The 23,610-nt window shown below is 35.8% G+C and overlaps 1 protein-coding gene across 1 annotated transcript; it reads right to left on the bottom strand.

Annotated features, from left to right (window-relative positions):
* Positions 1-792: 792 nt before the first annotated feature.
* On the bottom strand, positions 793-13,204 carry Nmbr (neuromedin B receptor). Its single transcript, XM_010626601.2, has 3 exons — positions 11,962-13,204; positions 3,875-4,223; positions 793-1,358 (listed from the first exon to the last, which is right to left on the bottom strand). The coding sequence occupies exons 1-3, from the start codon at positions 12,381-12,383 to the stop codon at positions 957-959; spliced, it is 1,173 nt and encodes a 390-aa protein (XP_010624903.1). The 5' UTR covers positions 12,384-13,204; the 3' UTR covers positions 793-956.
* Between the last annotated feature and the right edge of the window lie 10,406 nt (positions 13,205-23,610).

The following is a 23,610-nucleotide window of genomic DNA, read 5'->3' as shown; positions in this document are numbered from 1 at the left end:
TACAGATCTTATCACATTTATACAGAATCAATGCACCTGTCAAGGATTTAACAATGTAAAAAATACAGACACGGGAGTTTCTGAGTCATCGTTTTGTAATTTGGAATCTGTTTTACATTCACAATATAAGACATTACATGATACTTATTTACAATTCATAGTACAAATGTCACCACATGTTTTAATACATGTAGTACATAGAAGTCAACAGATATGAGCTATTTCTATAAACTATGAGCAATCACACAAAATGTCACAATAAATAGTATTCTCATATGATTAAACTGTACTAGATTACACAATGAATTTTATTATATAATATATACTAGTTATGAATAAAATTTGTCCACCAGGGAAAACATGATTTGTATTTCAAATAACAGGGGCTTGAATGCTATGTGTCATTGAATGATTGACCTTCTAACAAGTAATTTTATGCTCCAAATAAGACAAGTTTAAAAGAAATATGCTACAGTTTGCTCCAAGAACAGCCAAAACCTTAAAGCAATTTTAATTTATACACATATTAAATTTGAGTCACTTTTAATGAGATGTGTGTGCATTTCTGTGAATATATATATATATATTTTATATAGATGAATATATATATGAATATATATTTTATATAGATGGATATATATGAATATATATTATATATATGAATATATTATATATGTGACTGTATTATATATATATGAATATATATTATGTGTTACATATATTGTGTTATATATGAATATATATTATATATATATATGAACATATATATATTATGTGTTAAAATGTAAGGCTCTCTTCAGAGAAAAATATGTGACTTTTCTTAGTCAATCATGAAATAGTCCAACAAACTAGATAAGCAATTAGCTAAGCTAAGCTAAAACTATTAATTCTGCTCTGCCCAAAAGGAACACAAAAGTTAGTGAGTTCTTTTCAAGTAGTCAGTTGAATAGCTGTAATCACAGTGCCATTTCCTGTTTTGTGCCATGCCCACTTAATAAAACAGAATTGGTCACCAGGTTCTTAGCGTTGCTTTTCAGAGATGTCATACGCACTGCTGAAGAGCTGAGCAGGCAACTGGTGGATCTCTCTGGATAGGGCTTCTTTCCACAACACAGCTGGCTGTTGAAATGCTTCCTGAAGCTTTCACTGAGTAGATAAAGAGCAAATGGATTGACACACGAATTGCAAAAACTCAGAACGCGTGCAACTAAGGTGACAATCATGTGACCTAGAGATGGGTCGATCTCCTTGTAGTTGAAAGACCGATACATGTAGAGGATGTGATTTGGAAACCAACAGAAGATAAAGCAGCCCACAAAGACCAGGACGATTTTAGCCAAGCGTTTCCGTGTTTCCATCTGTAAATAGAGGGAAATGATGCTATTGCTTAAACTCTTTGGAGCCAGCCTTATCCAAAACTTGTCATGTCACAAAAAGAGTAAAACTGATAGCACGAAAATACATCCAAAACACAAGTCCTCATTTCACAAGAAATGACTATTTTAAAAATTTCATGAAACCTGTTTTGTTTGCCACATCAATCATATTTTAAACTATTTAATAGTATATACAAGACTGGAAGGTAAATTATTGTTTGTTTGTTTTTCTTGGTACTGGGGATCAAACTCGGGCCCTTAGCACTTATGAGGCAGGCGGCAGAACCACTGAGCCAAATCCCCAGCCCTGGATGGTAAATTATTAATAAGTGACTATCTGTTCATGTTGGAACTGTGATATTTTAAAAAATCAAAATTTTAAAACTATTTTCCTTTTGCTTTAAATTTCATTGTATTCAGTAGAAATAAAAATAATTTCCATGTCACTTAAGTTTACTAATTTAACGAACTAAAATACATTCATGCATAGCTATTTTTTTTTTAAATCAGGGCACTTTAAATGGGAAGGTTTGATCTGTTAAAACAGGGCTTAACTCTTTAAAGCCTTATTCAACACACATACACACATACACACAGCACTTGAGATTTAAATTCTTGAATCACATAAACCAAAAGAAGATCCTATAACTGAACACTGTTAATATTACAATGCTGGATTACCTTTACCAATAAAAATAAGTTTTCTTACTTTCATAAAATTTACATACTCTGTTTACTGTCTTATAGAAGATCATTAGGGATCTGATAGACAAAATTCAAATGCCTAAAATTAATATTTTTTATCTGAGAATAATTTTCTAACATCTGCAGTACAAGATTTAGCTTATATTTTCCTAGTATGCTTAAATATTTATACAAGGCAACACAAATGTGAAAATGTAATGTCAAAAGACACTAATAGTAGTCCTCATGATATTTTTTGAGATTATCAACTAGAATATTCCAGAGATGACTGGAGAGATTTGAGGACTACAACTAAGTTGACCCTAGGGAAATGAATACAGAATTCCGGACATACCCCACAATGTAAGTCAGACAACCTACTAATGTTAAGGGGGTCACATGTGAAATTTGTTCATTATTCAACAGTGTCTTCCCCAAGCAGGTGGGACATGGTTGTGAGAATTTCATAGCAGTCTATATCTGGAGATTCCTACAGCCAGCCTGGTAACTTTCAGATAACTTCTTCACAAATGTCAAGACCCACTTGCCCAGCCAGTGTTTATAGATCCCAAATAGAAATGAACAAGAACAAAGCCAAACCAAAGCCATGGGGAAAACCAGTAGGAGAAGGGGTTGTGTGAGAAAGAGGAACTTATTTTTGGAAACCAATAGCCAAAATTTAAATGCCTAAATTGAATTATGAGGTTCTAATTGTTTAAAACTGCTTATATACAGAAAGAGTACAATCAATCTGTAACCTGAACGTTTTGCTGCAGTAATGTCGGGTATTTCTAGAATAAATCTATTAATGTGTCCAAACATGTCTTTGAAGATTGCTTGATTTTTTCAAAGCAAAAGCAAATATGGATTTCAGTGTCTATGGTTATCAATTAAAGGAGGTTACCCCATGCAAGAAAATTTTACCAGATTCTGCAGCTATTAAAGGGCCCAAGGATGCAGATTTTTACTCTATCTACATCCCAGTATTTTTTCCTTTGACTTCAAATTAGGTGCCCCTTGCTTTCCTGTATGGACAGAAACCTTTAGAAGTTCTTTGCTAGAAATACGCAAATGAACAGCTACATATTTTCCCACAAAACACTATTTCCACCCCTCTGTAGATAAGCACAATTAGTTTAATTGAAAATTAATACTGCCTCTTCTTTAAGAAAGAAAAAATTAAAAAATTAAAAAGAAAGGAAAAATATATAAATGGGTGTATAATTTTTATAGGGAAAGTCATACATTTGCAGATTCACTCTGGGATCACCACCATTCAATTTCTGCTGCATTGCTTTTCCCAGGGCCTCTCTTTCTGGTATTACCATCCAAGTCCCTTACCCACACCCCAGGCAGTGCCCGAAGGTATTTCCTGCTGCATTCTTCTACCGTACTCTCTTATCCTTAATGTAACAGTATAAAAAAGAAAAAATTAAATATATTTGTGTTTAATATGTGAAAATTTCTAGTTTATAATGTGGATCTTTACATACATTCTTGCATATAAAGAAAATTTTTCAGATACATTAAATATCTAATAGTGGAATTCCAGGTCCCAACTCAGCCCCAGCAGGCAGATAAGCCATCATCTAGACCTTTGCAGGACAAGAAACTACATATTAGAAGTCTTCCAACATCCCTTCGAGTTAAGACTAATGCAATCCCAAGGCTCTCCTCACTATTCACGGGATGGAAAGCCCATGAAACAGACTGCAAAATTCCAATTACTGATTCTGATCAGCACACTCTCAATACACACACACAGACACACACACACACACACACACACACACACACACCCCTACCAAGCTTACCTGTTTTTTGGTATGTTCATTATATTCCCCAGGAAGATTATGTGCACTTCTAATTAAAGTCTTTGCAATGTGATAATAATAAATGCTAATAATAGCAAGTGGTATGAGGAAATAGACCAAAAAAATGAGCACTGAATGGATCTTTGGATGTAATTCATTCGTCTGAGGGTAAGGTATGCATGCTGTGAAGCTGCTATTGTCCGAGCTCTTAATATGTGCCACTTCTGAAAACACAGCTTCGGGAACTGCCAACAGCACAGAGACCACCCAGATGCCCATGGCCTTCACACAGGTCCCCAGCACGGCACCTGATATCTGCATGTCCATGGGGTTGACGATGGCCCTGTACCTAGGGAGACAATACATGCCAGGTTATTCTTTTGAAAAAAAAGAAAGAAGAAAAATCTCTCTTGGCGAGAGAAGTGCCAACACTTTCTTATATTCTGGTCATTTTGTAGAATACAGAACATTTTGGGACCCTATGCCTAAGTAATTTCACAGGTTTTGAGAACAGAAGACAGGGAGAGAGAAGAAAATATTATAAATTAATATCTCCTAAATTGTGGTCATTTACATGCCTTTTTAATAGTTTTTTTTCTAAGTATCCACACACTAATGTCATTTATTGAATTTTTATCTCCAAAAAAGTTATCATTAATATAACCACTGCAAATAAACAATAACTATAAAATATTAAAAGACCACAATACAATGCAATTATATTCTAATGACTTCCTTCTACATCTGAGCATGGTACCTCCTATATTTTTCCTAGGGACATCAATAAAGCTTAGATACTAACCCAAGTTAGAAATTTCGTAAGAACTAGAAATGAAACAGTATTAGTGGTAAAGTTCTCACACTCCAGAACAGAAATTTTAATCTGAAATTTCTACGTCTAATTCAGTCACACACATATAAGTAAGTTAATAAGGAGGTAAACAAACAAATATTTTGTAGGACCCTCAGATTATTTATATTTGTCTTCAAAAAGGTAACAACATGAAGTCAGACAAAACTAAGTTATGTGATCAGTGTTATTTTTGGGAAATTAATAATTTGGGGGAAAAATTATCTGGCTTTTTCATTTGTTAAGTGGGGACATAAACATTTTATGCTCCAAGCTTTCTTTTATAAGAAAAAGTTTAGAAATCCTCACCACACCAAGACTCCATACTTTTTTAAACTTACCAGATGTTCTAAAAATTCAGACGGTTTCAAGCCAATTGACACCAGTTAAGGTCTTTTTCTGTGGATATGTAAAAATTCTTCCAATTTCCCTCTGGAGATGAACAACTCACAGCCTCAACCTCACTCCGAGGGAAGCCTTTCTTCCTCCTGATTTGTCCCCAGTGCTATTTTCAGACTCTCCATGGGGAAGGGAAATCCATGCTTTGGCATTGAAGAATTTCCCCCATGACACAGGAAATAAAAAGTAAAGAAGAAAACAGCAAGGGGCTGCAATGCTAAATTTAGCTTGTACAATACATCTCCCTTAGGTTTCCTGTGTGGTAGAACTCAATAGGTAGATGTTCCCTTCTCTTACTCTTAATTGCATAATCTTATAAAAATGAAAGAACAATTGGAGTTAATAAGCTAAAATGAGGTATTTTTATTTTTATTTTTTAAATTGAGTTTATTGGTACATTTTAGGGACACAGTACAGTTACATTCATTGTTGGGATCTTGTACCTCTACATGACAGGTCTTGGTTCTCATTTTTTCCCTGGTCCCTGCTCTCCCTTCAGCCCCTCCTCCCCTCCCTATTTACAAACACTTTATTTCCATCTTTTAATTATCTCACATTCTTTTTCTTTTCCCTTATTACCTTCCCCCACCCATCCCACCTTCCCTACACGTTTAGCCCTTTTCTTCCCATTTCACAATGTCAGTTATCGCATTAGAATCTTATGTACTATTACAGTTTATTCACACCAGAGAAACTATTCGGTATTTAAAAATGTGTGACTTATTTATTTCCCTTAAGAGTATATCCTCAATATGTATCCATTTTCCTGTGAATGAATCTAATTTCTCATTCTTTATGGCTGAGTAATATTCCATTTTATAGAAAAACCACAACTTCTTTATCCAGTTTCCAACTGATGGGCAAATGGGCTGTTTCCAAGTTTTAGCTATTACAAACTGTGCTGCTATAAACATGGGTGTGCATATATATATCACTGTGATATGATTCTTTTAGTTATTTTGGAAAGATACCCAGCAGAGGGATGGCTGGGTCAAATGGAACCTCCAGTCCCAGCTCTTTGAGGTATCTCCATATTGATTTCCATAGTGGTTGCACCAGTCTGCCCTCCCACCAACAATGGAGAAGGGTTCCTTTCTCCCCACAACCCCACCAACATTTGTTATTGTGTGATTTCTTGATAGCAGCCATTCTTTGTGGGGTGAGGTGGACCCTTATCTTTCACCATGCACTAAATTAAAATCCAAGTGGATGAAAGATCTAAATATTAAAAGAGAAACACTAAAGTTGCTGGAAGATAAGTTAGGCAGAACTCTTGACGACATTGGCATAGGAAAAAATTTTATGAACAAATCCTCAGTAGCATGGGAACTAGCAGAAAGAATCAGTAACTGGGATCTCATCTTCTTCAAAAGCATGTGCACCGCAAAAGAAACTATCAACAGAACTAAGAGACAACCTACAATGTGGGAAAAAATTTTTACCAGCTGTTCCTCAGACAAAGTACTACTATGTAGAATATATGAAGAAATCAAAACTAACAGCCCCCCAAATATAAAGACCCAATTCAAAAATAGGCATCTGAAATGAACAGGCATTTCTGAGACAAAGAAGTAAAAGCAGCAAGTAAATATATGAAAAAATGTTCACATCACTGGTCATTCGAGAGATGCAGGTATTTTTATTTTAATTAGATATGTACTCAGATTTTAAATCAGAAAGCCTTGCCTTTAAATAAAACTGGAAGCCCCATTTTACCTCATACCTTATTCATTAATTAGAATAAATTACATATCATTATCTCTACATTTAACAGAAATGTAATTGTACCACTGTTTCTTGAAAAAATATAAATATCAATTGTTGACATCCTGTTATGGTAGTTGAAGATTTTTCTCTCTGAACTTACTAACTCTCCTCCCTCAATGCCCAAAATCCTGATTTCAACACTTAAATTGTGTTTAAGTGTAGTTAATTTATAATATTATTACAAAAATATTGTGTACCAGAGTTCAGCAGCATATTATGATGATGTTCTTATAAACACTTCTGATTTTCCAAGAGTCAATATTTGTTCATTTTTATTTGCATAATTTTCCATCTACTTGAATTTATTTTATGTTTGAAATGTTTCTTTACCACCAACCTGTATAACTGCAAATATAATTCTTGAATCTCAGTGCTTCTTTTTTAATTTGACATTTACTAAGTATTTCCACAACTTCTTGTTGGTTTTATTTTCTAAGCCAATTCATTTTCTCTTCCATTCTTTTTACTAACTTTTAATTGCTGATATGATGTTTTTGTTTTCTAAAACATTTTTCTTGCTTTCAAACCATTTCTTTTCATATTATTCTATTCCTATGTTATATGTGTATATTTTTTCATATTATCAGTGGGACTAATAGAGAAAAAATTAATCTCTTTCTATTATAGTTCCAGGTTTTGGGTGCTTGTTCTCTGTGGAATTTCTTCCACAAAGTTAGATAATTGTTGATTGATAACTTGTAATTAGGAGAAAAGTACTAAAAGGCATATTGTTTTTATTTTTTTTGTGTTGATGATTATAAAGAAAGGATAGATAGGTGATCACTAACAATAGAACAAGCCTTGCGTTTAGATTATCAAAAATCATAAAGGGCATCCTGAGCTTCCTCCATTTATTTAGAGAGGAGAAGGAAAGCGTGACTTACCTACCTGATATCTAAGCACATACTATTGTAGCTACTAAAAGAGAGTCAAAGTATAGGACTACTTCATTGCTTAAGACGGCTATTACAAAATACCCAAGACTAGGTGGCTTATGAACATATTACATTTATTTTTTCACATCATGGAGAATAGAAAATTCAAGATCGAGGTGCTATCAGATTTGATGTCTCGTGAAGGTTTCATTACTGATACTTCTCTGTCTCTCCATGCAGTGGAACTAGTAAGGTCTTCCTGTAGTTTATTTTATGAGGGCACTAATCACATTCAGAAGAGCCTTGCTCCCAGACCTAATTACCTTCCAAAGTCCCCACTACCTAACGATAGCATCTTGGGGATGAGGGCTTCAAATTACGAATTTGGAGAGGATGCAAACATTCCAACCATAGTAGGCAGAATGGGCAGTAAAATATCCAAAAATAATGTTGGGAAATTTCAATTAATAAATTCTGATAAGATTGCCAGCAACAGAAACACAGGGAAAGCAAGAAACTTAGCAGAAAGTAGGAAAAAGGATAAGGAAGACTTCAACAGGGAAGATGTTGAGCTCTGTTGAGAACAGGAGGCTAGATGCCAACAGTAGTGTTAGAATACACATTTGAATAAAAGGGAAGTACTGAAAATTCTGCAAAACCAGAGATTATGGTTGAAAATAAGATTACCAATGTATCCATATTGGTCATGAAACATAGCTTACAGTTATGAAGGCAGATATTATACACTAATCTGCATTGCATGTGCATCTTTAGAAAGATATAAAGCAGAAAGTAAAGCCATCCAGGGCCCAATAAAGTGAGCATATTTTAACATGCTTCTTTCAAATATTGATATAAAATATGGGGATACATCTTATCATTAAACCTGTTTCACTGGACACTGTAGCATTATAAGTTAAATTTGAAAATTGAACACAAAAAAATAATCAAAGGCAAAGGCAAGCATAGTACTATTCACATATTAAGTATAAATAACTAGATATATTTCTTCATCGGCACCCATTTTAAAATTTGCTTATGGTATCTGTGTACAGCCTAGATTTCATTGTAAGAGATACATAAATTTAATCATAATACAAAATGAAATGAAAGTTATATAATTTTTACCTTTTAGAATGTTGTCACATCTCAAAATCTCCTTCTCCACATTTCCACAAACATTTTGCTATAAGACCCATAATGTTTTATCTAATTTTTTCTATCATGCCAAAAACGCAGTGCACATGTAAAATATATGACAATCAAAGGAGAAGTCTCGCGTATTACTGTATCTCTAATACACAGCATAATGCCTGCCTATAGGATGTTCTCAATAAATGGTTGTTGAATTTAGGAAGAAAAGTATGGCTTGAGTAAGAAGATCACTTATTAAGAGACATTGTGGTTGAATTGGGTAGGTTTTAGATGCTAGGTTGAAGCAGGATGGTGGTAGGAAAAGAAGACAGACTCTAGTTATGCCCAGTATACAATGATTTTCAGAATCATCTAGAGAACTGAAAAAAAGATATTATTAGAATCTCTCCATATTTGATATAATGCAGAATCTTTATGATGTAAAATGCAGGTTATGCATGGACTAAAGTTTTCAGGTGATTCAAAATACAAGTTGGTTCTGCCACCTGCCTCGGAAGTGCAAGGTCCCTAGTTTGATTCCCCAGTACCAAAAAATAAAAGAATACAAGTTGAGTTTAGAAACAAAATTTCAAGAGGACTGAGTATGCCAGTGCTGATCTTTGCCACAAGCTTCCTGCATGTTGTCCAAGGCAATGCGTGCACTTTAGGTACCTGCAAAGAAAGTGTCTAAAACTCAATATCCGTTCAGCATTTGAAGAATCATTTTCTGCCCTTACAATATGCCATGTCATGTTGAAGACATTACTCTTACTTTGCAAGGAGGAAAACCTGCCATATCATGTGTACTTTTTCTGTCATCTTTCTCCAAGTAAAACATCTGGAAGTAACAGATGTACAGTTAGCACCCTGCCATAAATCCAGGCTCGTGCATTCCCTCCTCTCTTGGAGTACATCCCATAGATTCTAGACTAAGGCATGTGAATAATTTTCAAAACCAACAAAGTAGTATCTAAAGAATGGCAATGTTATTTATTGTGATAATTACATAGCACCTTTTTATATCAAAATGTGGCATTCCTTCTAACAAGAAGAGAAAGGGAAATAAGCTAGAAGTGCTTGAGATCAATGAGTAAAAGACACAACTTATGGCAGTCAAATACAATAACCTTTATTTAATAATAAACCAATAAGTTAGGTGCAGAATTATAACTCACCCTGTTTCTATGTTTATGTATATATAACAATGAGTGCTTCCTGTAACTAAAAAATTCTCAGAAAACTTTGTTATTCACATTTTGTGAAAGCCTTGGTCATCTATTCTTCTCACCCTTGGTTTTGTCCCTTTTTTCATTGCTGCTACACATTTGTATCTTAATTTTTTAGCTACCTTAAATGCCTTTGGAATAAATTGAAAAATAAGCTAGGGTTGCTGTAGTTCAAGTAGGAGAGGCAGGCCCACCTTTACCGTTGTGATTAAAACAATACTGTATTCACAAAGCACATGGTATGCATATGAAATCAAATAGGTAACTGAATACATGAGGACTAGCATTCTTTTGATGTTGATTAGGATATACTTACCTGTGTATCACCATGAAAATACTATAGATTAAGAAAATCTGTGTGAAATAAATTAAAGCCCAGGATCTTGCTAATAATGTCATGCTTTTAAAATTAAGGCATACTGATAGTAATTTTTACTATTATGATAACTAATCACTCAGTTTTGTTCTAGTCATTAAGTGGAATTTTTTAGCTTTCTAATTAAAACGGGTCCCTGAGGTGGGGGTGCTACATTATAAAGCCACAGCTTAGCTTTGGAATTCAAAGAAAACTTTTCAAATGGTGATAGGAATGGTGCCATATAAACAAAGTGAGATGCAGAATTCACACATAAGTCACCCAGTTTTCTATGAGTGTAATTTTACAAGGAAAATTACATGAACTAAGGTGAACGAATCACAGTTAAAAATAATAAATAAGTAACCTCTTCACTGAACACAGTCATTCTTTCAACAAAGATTAAGTCTTCAACGCCAAAGCAACATACGACTAGTACTGCAAATACCAGGACATTCAGATCCAGACTCATTTTTCATTAGTAAAATGTAAATTAAAGAGGAGAACAAACACCACCTTAATTATCCAAGTTAAATTGTTTAGCTAAATAGCTTGCTGCACCCCCAATTCCCAGAGAAATTAAACCACAGCTCCGTATCATGACAACTAATTGTGTTTATTTCCTCCACCCCTACCCAGACATTTCCTCCTGCTAACATGTCCAAAACATGACTACAGACAGTCTGGCTCAGTGGTACTGGACCTGAGTCAGGAGGTCTGGATGTTTCTCCTGGCCTTTCCAGGACGATTTACATTCCCTGAGCTTCAACACCTGAAAAATCACAAGGTTCAGCAGGTTGAACTGCAGGGTAGAATAATGGATTTCACATTGCTAAAATAGATGATAGATAGACTAGATATCAGTGGTGCACTTTTACGGTATTGTTTCAGGATACTAAAATTTAGTTCCAATCTGTGAAAACCAAATGTATCACTGGATTTCAGATATTAAACTAGAAGAATGGGATATGTCATCTGTCTGAAAAGCATTTGTTATCCTAATTATTTTCACATCAATAAATAGCATTTACTTAATACATGCAAAAGATACCTCCCCTTACCTAGATAATTTTTAAATTAAATATTCCCCTAATACTAAGGTGGACATTGTTACCTCCCAGGGCAGTATCCTACTCCAGAAAGAGCACACTTGTAGGTTTTAGGCACGTGTGAAAAGAACCCACAAGATTCTAGTACCCTTGCATATTTTTTCTACAGCTTTTCTACAAAATCAATGAGAAAGGTCGTGCGTAGGATTCGCAATGTGAATGCTAATGCATTCTTGTGTTGACAAACAATGATTTTCCAATCTTCCCACCTCATTCCCTTTTTATTTACTTTCCTTCCCAGTCACTGTCTCTTCCTGACTCCCCCGCCGTCCCCAGCCTTTCCGAGCACCCTTGCCTCCTTGCCGGGCTGTCCAGGAAAACTTCTGTCCCACCACTCCCCAGGCCTCTCCGAGAAGACCTGTGCGCTCTCACCTGTCGGCGCTCAAGGCGGTGAGAGTGAACACGGAAACCCCCACGGAGGTGAGCTGGATGGCTGGGATCAGTTTGCAGGCCACCTTCCCGAACATCCACTCGTCCAAGAAGTAGCGCGAGGCGTCCACCGGCACGCAGGTGAGCAGCAGCAGCAAGTCCCCCGCGGCCAGGTTGGAGATGAAGATGTTGGGGACGCTTCTCATGGCGCTGTTGCTGATGAAGATCTTCACCAGCATGATATTGCCCAGCAAGCCCACCGTGATGATGATCAGGTAGAGGGACGGGATCACACAGCGGATCACCAGCTCGGCCGTGCTTCCGTCGGAGCCGGGCAGGAAATCCTTTTCGGACACCTCGGAAAGGAAACTGCTCTGATTCCCGCCAGTGGTGTAGGCGAGGGTGGAAAGAGACTTGGGAGGCATGGTGTCCTTTGCCTGAGATTCCGCTGGACTTTTCGAGCTCCCCGGGGTCCGCAAAAGTGCAACGCGCGCCACCTGGGTTTAATCGGTTTCCTCTCCTCCCTGGCAAGTTTTACTGATCGCGGAGAACAAGTCACACGGTTGCGACCCAAAGAGACCGTGACCTGGTGCAAAGTCTGTCTGCGCTCTGGTGCTCCAAACTGGGTGGACTTATATTACTGCTAGCTCGGGATTTATTTTTTTAAGGGGAAAAAAAAAAGGTAGAGCAGTTGCGTCTTCCTTCCGTCTCTAATGGTTCGTTTTCGTCTAGGGGAAGCGAAGAGCCCTTTGGAAAGCGAAGATCCGCCCGGTGGGGTTAGCAGATGGAGGGGCGGAAGTGGTCCTGGCGCTGTCCAGCCACCCGCAGCTGAAACACTGGGAAGCGGCGCGGGGCGCGGCCGCTCGGGGGTCCCGCGGCTCTGCGATGGTTCTCGCCGCCCTTGCCGTAGTGTCTTGTGGACCTGGAGGGGAGCTGAGTCCTCTCTCACACGGTATAGCCGCGCACATCCACCCCGTCTGAGCGGAGGAGCCCCGCGCGATAAGTTTGTGAACCTCTGAGGGCTGGGCGCTAAATTGGCAGATCCCCAAGGCCGGAGCGTTCAGCTTCGGAAGCAGAGGAACGACAAAGGATAAGGGCAATGAAAGAAACCCTCTCCGCTCTTCTTTCTGTCTTCTTCTCTTCTTATCCCACAAGAGCGATGTGATCAAAATATCCGGTAATATTTTTTTAATTTTTATTACAGTAAGAGAGACATTGCTATTTATCCCCCTACAGACACTTCTCTCTGCAAACACTCTTGGCCCACCATTCTTGCCACTTTCTGAATCAGATCTAGAAGTCCTCTTTCTTGAGTGGCCTAAGTTATGGTGAACGCTGCTGCCAAGTGCCATCCAATGAAAAGGCAGGCTCATAAAAACACTACAAAGCATAATCATTCCTCCTATTCATTGGATCTGGCTCCTCCAAAAGGCAAAATGACGAAGAAAGTTAAGTTTTGAATCAATTCAGGGAATCAAGCCAACCACAACAACACAACAGTGTGTAGACTTTTGCCTCGACGAAGATGTCCAAAGCACCCTCGGAAAGTGGCAAGAGCAACAGTTTGAGTGTATTTGAAGGAGATGCTCTCAGGGAGATCCGTGTCGATGTGCCTTTTCGTGTAATGAACTTTTAAAATTTAAACATTGACTGCATATTCTGATCACACTGTGTATGGAAACTCCCACCTAGAGTAGACATATTATTTTTACCTTTATATTTTATTGAATTGTGATACACAGAAGCACACAATTCCTAAATTTACTGCTCCATCTTCCCACCATTCGCAAAGAGCAAGCTAACTACCAACCTTCCTAGAAGTAAACCACTGTCCTGCCTGCTCTTATCACACTCTAGTTTGGTAGCTCTGAAACATCCTACTGATACATTGCAGTCTAGCTTCTTTCACTCAGCATTCTATCTATAGGAGTTACTCATGTGATTTTGTTGTTTTTGTTTTTGTTTTTGTTTTTTGTACCAGGGATCGAACTCTGGACCTTGCACTTGCAAGGAAGGTAGCGGCACCACTGAGCTAAATCCCCAGCCCCCTATTCGTGCTTTTTATGTAGCATTTTTTTCATTACTATTTTTAATTTTATACACATTTTTGTGTTTATTATTCCATTTTGATGTTGACTGACATTACCATGTGGCACAATTTTAAGCAGGTCAATAAGGTCTTTACAAAGGTTCCTTTACATGTCTTCTGGTGCTTATTTGAATAAATCCCAGGAGTGAATTTTCTAGTCACAGTGATATATTCACATGTATTAGAACTGATAATTTCCACTACAGTGACTTGTCAGCTTTTTTTTCTATTGGAAACTAGCTTCAGAGTATCTATTAATGCTGAAGGTATAAGTATGCCTATGACAAATGTCACCCCTGAGTATAAATTCAACAAAAATCTGATTTTTCTTGAGGTAGAGTCTTATGTTTTGGTCATATTGGTTTGGAAGTCATGGACTCAAGTGACCCTCCCATCTCAGCCTGCAGAGGTGTACCACCACACCCAGCTTGATAACCATGTTAAATAAGATGTGTTTGGTTGCTCGGTTATTGAACTAGCTAAATACCAGATTTCTCATTTTGAAAGACATTTGGATAGCTCTTAATTATTAAAGAGTAAAATTATACAATAACATGGAAATTTGTCAAACATCACCTGCAATGACCTATCCAGGAGCAGAATGAAGGCATTCATGTACAAACATTTGACACATTAAGCAACTGCCTCAGACATCAACCACCAAGAACAGCATTTTCTCATCAGAGTTGAATTAGACAACACATTTCCACTGTAATCGATTTCTTTGTTTTATAACTCAGTTACAATTTCTTACTGTACTTCTTTATTTTCACTACTTAAAATGATCTGTTATAAAGTTAAAATAGGCTAACTAGAATGTTCATGCACATGCATTTGAATATGACTATTCTCTTTATATTTATATTCATATATTTTAAATATACACCAAGAAAATTAATTTACATATAAATTGAAATGTCTCTAGAAATTTTGTCTTCAAGGTTATTTAAGCTTTCCCTTGTAACATTCATCTCATTGTTCAAAGTAAGCTTCTACAGGCAGTCTAAATTGTGGAAGTTCTCAAAAAATTTTTTTTCACCATTGAAGACTGAACTCAGGTCCTTCACATTGAGCCACATTCTCAACCCTATTTTAATTCTGATTTTGAGACAGGGTCTCATTCAGTTGCTAAATTGTCCAAGCTGGGTTTGAATTTGATTCCTCTACTTTACCTTCGCAGAGTGCTAAGATTATGGGTTTGCACCACCATGCTCAGGTTTCAAACATTTACACTAAAATAATCCCATTAATATATTTTACATGAAAATACTATGAAATCTAAATTATTGTATAAATATCTATATTCTCCTTTGCTCATGTCTGTATGATCTTAACCATTTAAAAGAAAAATATTTAGATCAAAAGCTAAATTAGCAAATATCCACTTGAGTGGCATTGAAGAAATAAGGCAAGCATATAGAATTATTTTCAGTTTAAGTATATTTATATGTATTTTTTCAAAGCTCAGGGTTCTTGGTAGTATAACGGCCCTTTCTGTTTGTTTTTGGTCAGACAGGGTTTCATTCTGCAGTTCAAGCTGGGCTTGAACGTATTATGTAGCCCAGGCTGGCCTCAAACTCATGGCAATCCTCCTGGTTTAACCTCTTGAATGCTGGGATTACAGACATGCAAAACTGCACCTGGATATGGTCATTTTTAATAATGATAATGCCATGATTAGTTGATAAAGTTATTATAAAATTATTACTGTGTAACTGTTAGAGATATCACAAAATTACATGTAAGAATGTGAGATTTTTGTTTTGGGCTTTTGGTTTTGGTTTTGGGTTTTGGGTTTTGTTTTGTTGTTTTTGGGGGTTGTTGTTGTTGTTTTTGTTGTTTTCTACCAGGGATCAACTTGGGAGCTTGCACTTGTGAGGCAGGCAGTGGCAGGCACCACTGAGTTAAAGCCCTGGCCCAAGAACATGAGTATTACCTCATTTTTCAATATACATTAGAAACAAGCATCTACTAAAGAGAAGACTTTTTTATTTTTTTCAATGTGCCATATGTTATTTAAGGTTCACATCTAATTTAATGTTTACAAACACTCTTTGAAGTAGGAATTTAAGTTTAATTGTACACATAACACAGCTAAGACTCAGAAGAGAGATAACTTGCTTAATTTCAAAAAGACTTCATTGAAACCAATATTCTAAGCTTATTTTGAATCCAGTATCTTTCATACCTCATTTTTTTTCATTTTTAAAATTAGAAAGAAAAATGTGATCACTGTATAATTGAATAATATATTTGTAATCAGGAAAGATTTAATGTTCATAAAATGTACTTTACACATTTTATTGCTCCGATACAAAAATTTTGAGAACTATATTCTTGCTATTTCAGATTTATTGATATAAGTATTAATGTATAAGGGAATATGAACAACTAAAATTAAATTGATTTCATAATCTTCATCTGCCCCAAAGTATCCCCTTCAGGATATGATGAAGAAAAAGTTAAATATACATATAAAGACATTCTGTAGGTTTACCTAAGATCATGAACAAAATGGGGATATGTACTATTATAATTGGTATTTAACACAGTAAGAACAAGCAATGCTATCACAATTTAAAAGGATAAAAGAAGCATAAAGTTAGAAAAAAATAGATACCAATGTAAAACTATAGTACTAAAGACAAAATGAAATTGTCAAATAATAAAATAAATGAAAGAGACTAGAAAGTTTAAAGACAAACTGACATTGTGAAATGGGAAGAAAATGGCTAAAGGTGTAGGGAAAGTGGGAAGGGTACAGGGAAAGGTAATAAGGGAAAGGAAAAATAGGAGAAAAATGAAAAAATGGAAATGAAGTGTTTGTAAAGGGGGAGGGGAGAAGGGGTGAAGGGAGGGCAGGGACAAGGGGAAAAAATGAGAACCAAGACCTGTCATGTAAAGGTACAAGATCCCAATGATGAATGTAACTGTACTGTATACCTAAAATGTACCAGTAAACTCAATAAAGGGAAAAAAAGAAAGTTTAAAGACAGTTGCAAGTAAATAAGAAAATATAATTTTTAAAAGTGTTCTGCAGCAAGTCAACAGAGAAAAAAATATAGACTACATAAAAGTAAATACTGGCAAAACCATTTCACATTGCAAGGTATAAAATTGGGTCTCTATGTAAAACCACATTGACTATTAGAATCTCAGCCAGTGTGTAAAAAGTAGCATAGGAAATATATTAAATAATATGTTTGAGACCAAAGAAATAAAGTGATTTCGCCTTTAAGGATTCATGAAATAACAGAGAAAACATAAAAAGAACACAAAAGAAAATATATGAAACAATAGTTTTCAGATTTTTGAAAAAGATACAGCACAACACAATAATTTCTCAGGTACACTGAACAGATAAAATGAGCTCTACAATTATCCCAACTACCTGCTTGGAGAAAAGAGTTTCTAGGTCAGAGACAAGGATCAGGGTCCCAGATAGAGTGTGGGAGTCTCCCTGACTTATAGAGTTGGATCTGGCCTGACAGGGAGCTCAAGATGTGTGAAATTTGCCAAGTAAAATACTAGAGAAAGACAGCTGCATAGGATTGGAACTCTGAAGACTCACAAATGGTTCCATGTTACATTTTCAGCTCAATACTATTTATATATGTATGTGAAAAATTAACCAAATTGTGTGAAGGAACTACTGCAAAAATGTAGAAAAACAAGACCCATAAGTCAATCAATATTGTAAATAGATCATGATGGGGAATTCAGCTCAGTGGTTCTGCCACCTGCCTCACAGGTGCAAGGTGGCAAGTTTGATCCCTGGTACCCAAAAGAAAAAAAGACAAATAAAAAGTAAATCATATTCCCATGAGCCAGTGGGTAAAAACCTTTTGATACACTAGACATCAGGTAGATTATTCAGAAAGGTATTGTGTCCATAGTTGGGAAAAATTAATGACCGACAAAGTTATGCTGTTCTTGCCATCAAGCAGAAAACTACAGCTAAAAGTAAAAAAAAAAAATCTGTTAATTGAAATTAAGCCTTATCTTTGCACTGTGGGAAATTTTAAGTAGCCTAATATACCTATAATTGGGTTCCTGTATGTTAGGAGATATAAGAACAGAATTAAAACATTTGAAGACATAATGGTCCCAAATTTTCTATATTTATTTGAAAACAAAATCATTCATATCTATAAAGATCAATAAATTCCAGGCAGAGAAAACATGAGAAAAGATTTACCAAATTATGAAACTAGAAGTTTTCTTCTGAGATAAGAAAGAGAAGGAGATGTTACCTTTCACTGTTCTTTTTCAACATTGAACTAGAAGTCCCAGACAACACAATAAGGAAAAAAAATGAGTAAACTGAATGGGAAGGAAGACAGATAATATAATTATGTAGAAAATCTTTTAAAAGACAACAACAACAGCCAGGGATGGTGGCGCACACTTGTAATCCCACCACTCAGAAGGCTGAGGCAAAAGGATCACTGTGAGTTTGAGACTAGCCTGGGCTACATAGTGAGTTCGACACCAGCTTAGGCTACATAGTGAGTTCCAGGTCAGTCTCAACTACATATTGAGACCCTGTCTCAAAAAAAAACAAAAAAAAAAAGCCAACAAAAAGACTTTCTACAACTAATAAGCAATTAAAGCAAAATTTCAAGATACACAGCTAATGTCAGAAAAGTTAATTTTTTTTCCAATATACCATCAATGAATAAGTGGAATTGAAATTTTAAAACATCAAAACACTAATATTAGGACCCCAAAGGAAATGCTTAGATACACATGTATCAAAATAGATACACGGGCTATGTGAAGAGAACTCTAAAAAATGAAATGGAAGGATGGAAAATAGTGGAGACACTATTCCATATCCATGAATGGGATGATTCAAGATGTCAATTTTTTTCCACCTTCAGTGCAATTTCAATCAAAATATCTTCAAGGTAATCTATACATATCAATAAACTGGTAGGAGTTACATAGAGATGCAGGAGACCCAAAATACCTAAAACAGCAGTGAAGGAAAAATGCAAAGTTGGAGGACTGACCCTTCCAGACTTCAAGACATAATAGAAAGCTACAATAATCAAGGTAGCATGATGTGCAAAAACCTACAGAAAAACGTGTCAATGGAACAGAATAGAGATTACAAAAATAGACCCATATAAATCTAGAAAACTAATCTTTAACAAAATAACAAAGGCAATGCAGCAAAAAAATAATAATCTTTTCAACAAATGGTGGAGCAACTGGATAGCCCAATGGAAAATCATTAACACCATTGTTATCATAATTTGGGCACAAAGAATTTTATACTATAGACAAAAGCTAACTCAAAGTGGATCATAGGCTTAACTGTAAAATCCAAGACTATGAAATTCTTAAGACTATTATGTAGGAGAAACCTAACTAACCTCAATATGACAATCACATTAGATATAATGTCAAAGGAATACCCTATGAAAAAATAGTTGATAACCTATACTAACTTAGTCAAAAAATAAAACTTACACTTGCAAATAATAATAATAACAATCACAAGATAGATTTTCTGCTTTGTAAAGGTTTCTGTTAAGAGAATGCAAACATAGGCTACAGCCTGGGATCCATGATCCAAAATATAACAAATATTACAAAGAACTCTTATAGCTCAGGATAACAAAACTATACAAAGAATTGTTAAAACTCAACAATAAGAAACAAATGATCCAATAAAAAAATAAAAAACTTTGCAGGTACCTCATCATTAAGATATACATGTCACTAGGCACTTGCAAATTAAAATAGCAGTGAATTATCTCTAGGCACTTATTAGAGTAGCTAAAATCCATATAATTGAAAGCACTGATACTAAGAAGGATTTGGAACAATGAGAATTCTCAATTAAGTGATAGTGATAATTCAGAATTTAGAAGACAGTTTGTCTATTTCTAACAAAACTAAACATATTCCTGCCTTGTAATCCAGCAACTATCATCCTTAGTATTTGTCCAAAGGAACTGAAAATGTATGTTGTATCAACATAGCTTGACATTACTGCAACTGTCTTAATTCATTACCACCATGATTGCTCCCAGAATAACCCCAGCCAATATTTTCTGTTCAGTTTCCCAGCAAACTTGAAAGAGAGTAAACCATTATACTGGCATGTGGAGTGTTACCATCAGACCCTGTCTCCAGGGTTGTGCCTGTCTCTGGTGTTAGCTTATGATAAACCAGGTACAGTTCAGCTACACTAAAGTCCCTGTTATTATTGCAGAAGGAACTGGTAAGTGATCCACACAGAGACACAGAATGGAAGTAAAATAGTAAAAGGTTTATTTTGTCAACAAAAGGATGACTGCACTTAGAGCAGTGCCGGTGATCGACCCTGTACTGGTTTGCAGCCTCTTCTTTTATAGGTTTTACAACCATTGTTTCTCAGCCTTTTGGCTAAGATCAAGTGTATAGGTTTTACAGCCATGAACTCATTTAGGTGGTTACATTTCATTTCCCCAGTTCACATTACCTATGTACAAATTACAGTGACAAGACCATTAACTTTAACCCAGACATAACAATTCCTAGTAGTTAGGGAATTTACCTTAAGATTCATCTGGCTATCTATTCTAGTGCACAGGAAAGGGGTGTTCAAGATCAGGGGTGAGGCCAATGTTCCATTTCATAGTCAATGCCTCCAGTGTCTGTCAATTTGGAACTAAACAAAGCAAATTGCTGTTAGAGATGGCAGAAGTCATTTTACATTTTCCTAACATTTTGTAGGGTTTTAGATTATTTACAAAAGTTCTCTCTATCATTATGGTTTGTGTCTAGATGTCCCCCAAAAGCCTCATGTGCTCAGAGATGGGGCTTCTTCAGAGGCAGGTGGATCTAGCACATATGACTGATTCATAGTTCAATGTTAGAATTAAGGGTTCTAGGGTTAAGGGTGTTGGATATAATAATATAAAAAACAGAAAAATGCTTGCTGCTAATTACTTGTAGTTGGTTGCTCAATTGCTTTTGTTGCCTACCATGACCTGTTTTGCTTCTATGATTCGCCTCTGCCATGCCACCCTGCCATGGAGCCAGCCAACTATGAGCTGAAGTTCTACAACTGTAAGCCAAATAAACCTTTCCTCTTTTAACTTTGGGCATGAAGTATTTTGTCTCAGCAACAAGAAAAGTAAAGATAGTCACTTTTCTCATGACTCATTTATATGCCCCTCTATCAGACTAAAATTGTGAGGATCTAACTGTTCTAACTAACACTAAAGATCAGGCTTCAATCAGAATGTCCCTTAATAAAATATCACTACACAATTCTAGATCTGTCTGTATCTTTCTTTAGCCTCTCAGCACTTTGGACCCAGTCCTTATACCCTAGAAATGGGTTGTTCTAGCACACATGTCCACATACAGACTTGCATATAGAAGTTTATAGTAGTCTTATTCATAGTTGTCAAAACACAATCAAAATGTCTTTCAAAAGAGAATTGGATAAACCATGGTAGATCACACAAGGAAATATAGGTACTATTCAGCACTACGAAGATATATACTTTCAAGGGTCAGGGATTTAGCTCAATAGTTTCAGCACCTGCTTCACAAGCACAAAGTTGCAAGTTCAATCCCTGATACCTCCCAAAAAAGAAATATGTTTTCAAGCCATGAAAAGACATGAAGAATATTTAAGTACATAAGACAAAGTGAGCCAAGGCTTTGTGAAATATATATATATATATATATATATATATATATATATAAATGTGTGTGTATATATGTGTGTGTGTGGGTGTGTGATATATGTATAATATATATATAAATGGTATTTTACCAAATATATGACATTTGACATTCTGGAAAGGGTAAAACTAAGGGCAAAATAAAAACCAGTACTTGGGGGCAGAGGAAGAAGTGCAATACAAGGGATCTTTAGATCAGTAAAACTACCCTATATGATACTATAATTATGAATAATGTAATTATAAATTTGCCCAATATTCTGTTTTTTGAGATATCTCTATACTGATTTACATAGTGGTTGGTCTAGTTTACATTCCTACCAACAGCAAAGAAGTTTTCTCTTTTCCCTGTAACCTTCATAGCACCTGTTGGTTTTTGAGTTCTTAATGATAGTCATTCTTGTTGGAGTAAGATGAAATGAATCTTATTATTGTTTCAATTTTCATTAATGGGCAGCAATGTTAAACATTTTTTCAAGTATTTCTTAGTACATGGCTGCTTGTACCTAGTTTCAGAAAAGTCTGTTTATTTCAATTGACCATTTCTGACTGGGTCTTATATTTGGGGGAGGGCTAGTTTCTTTGAGTTTTTTTTTTTTCTCATTGAGTTTATTGGTACATTTTAGGTACACAGTACAGTTACATTCATTATTGGGATCTTGTACCTTTACATGACAGGTCTTGGTTCTCATTTTTTCCCCTTGTCCCTGCCCTCCCTTCACCCCCTCCTCCCTTCCCTATTTACAAATACTTTATTTCCATTTTTCATTTTCTCACATTTTTTCCTTTTCCTTTATTTCCTTTCCCCTACCCTGCCCACTCCCCTCACACCTCTACCCCTTTTCATCCTATTTCACATTGTAAATTATACCATTATGATCTTATGTACAATTATAGTTTTTCACACCAGAGAAACTATTCAGTATTTACACGTGTGATTTAGTTATTTCTCTTAAGAGTATATCCTCAATATGCATCCATTTTCCTATGAATGACTCTAATTTATCATTCTTTATGGCTGAGTAGCATTCCATTTTATAGAAAAATACATCTTTTTTATCCATTCTCCAACCGATGGGCAAATGGGCTGTTTCCAAGTTTTAGCTATTACAAAATGTGCCGCTATAAGCATGGGTGTACATATATCACTGTGGTATGATTCTTTTAATTCTTTTGGAAAGATACCCAGCAAAGGGATGCCTAGGTCAAATGGAACTTCTAATCCTAGTTCTTTGAGGCATCTCCATACTGATTACCATAGTGGCTGCACCAGTCTGCACTCCCACCAACAATGGAGAAGGGTTACTTTCTCCCCACATCCCCGCCAACATTTGTTATTGGTTGATTTGCTGATAGCCGCCATTCTTTGTGGGGTGAGGTAGAATCTCAGTGTTGTTTTCATCTGCATCTCTTGAATGATCAGTGATGTCTAACATTTTTTCATATATTTACTTGATGCTTTTACTTCTTTGTCTGAGAAATGTCTGTTCATTTCAGATGCCCATATTTAAATTGGGTCTTTATATTTGGTGGTGGCTAATTTCTTTGAGTTCTTTATATATTCTAGATAATAGTCCTTTGTGCAGCAGCTGCTAAACATTTTTCCCCACATTGTAGGTTGTCTCTTAGTTCTATTGATGGTTTCTTTTGCAGTGCAGAAGCCTTTTAATAAGATGAGATCCCTGTTGATTCTTTGTGCTAGTTCCCGTGCTACTGAGGATTTGTTGTCTTTTCTTATGCCAATGTCTTCAAGAGTTCTTCCTAACTTATCTTCCAGCAAATTTAGTGACTCTTTTTTATATTTAGATCTTTACTCCACTTGGATTTTAGTTTAGTGCATGGTGAAATATAGAGGTCTACTCAGCTACCTCA

This window comes from Fukomys damarensis, unplaced genomic scaffold (genome assembly GCF_012274545.1).
Source record: "Fukomys damarensis isolate Sample0158 unplaced genomic scaffold, DMR_v1.0_HiC HiC_scaffold_14, whole genome shotgun sequence".
NCBI classification, from domain to species: Eukaryota; Metazoa; Chordata; class Mammalia; order Rodentia; family Bathyergidae; genus Fukomys; species Fukomys damarensis.
This window is presented reverse-complemented; position numbering and strand designations above follow the sequence as displayed.

What these genes read in the sequence shown, in the direction of transcription:
- Nmbr (XM_010626601.2), bottom strand. Translation starts at nt 12,383, where the DNA reads ATGCCTCCCAAGTCTCTTTCCACCCTCGCCTACACCACTGGCGGGAAT. An exon ending in ACCGCCTTGAGCGCCGACAG is followed by an intron (nt 4,224 to 11,961) that starts GTGAGAGCGCAC and finishes TTGTCTCCCTAG; the next exon opens with GTACAGGGCCATCGTCAACC. An exon ending in ATGAACATACCAAAAAACAG is followed by an intron (nt 1,359 to 3,874) that starts GTAAGCTTGGTA and finishes CTCTATTTACAG; the next exon opens with ATGGAAACACGGAAACGCTT.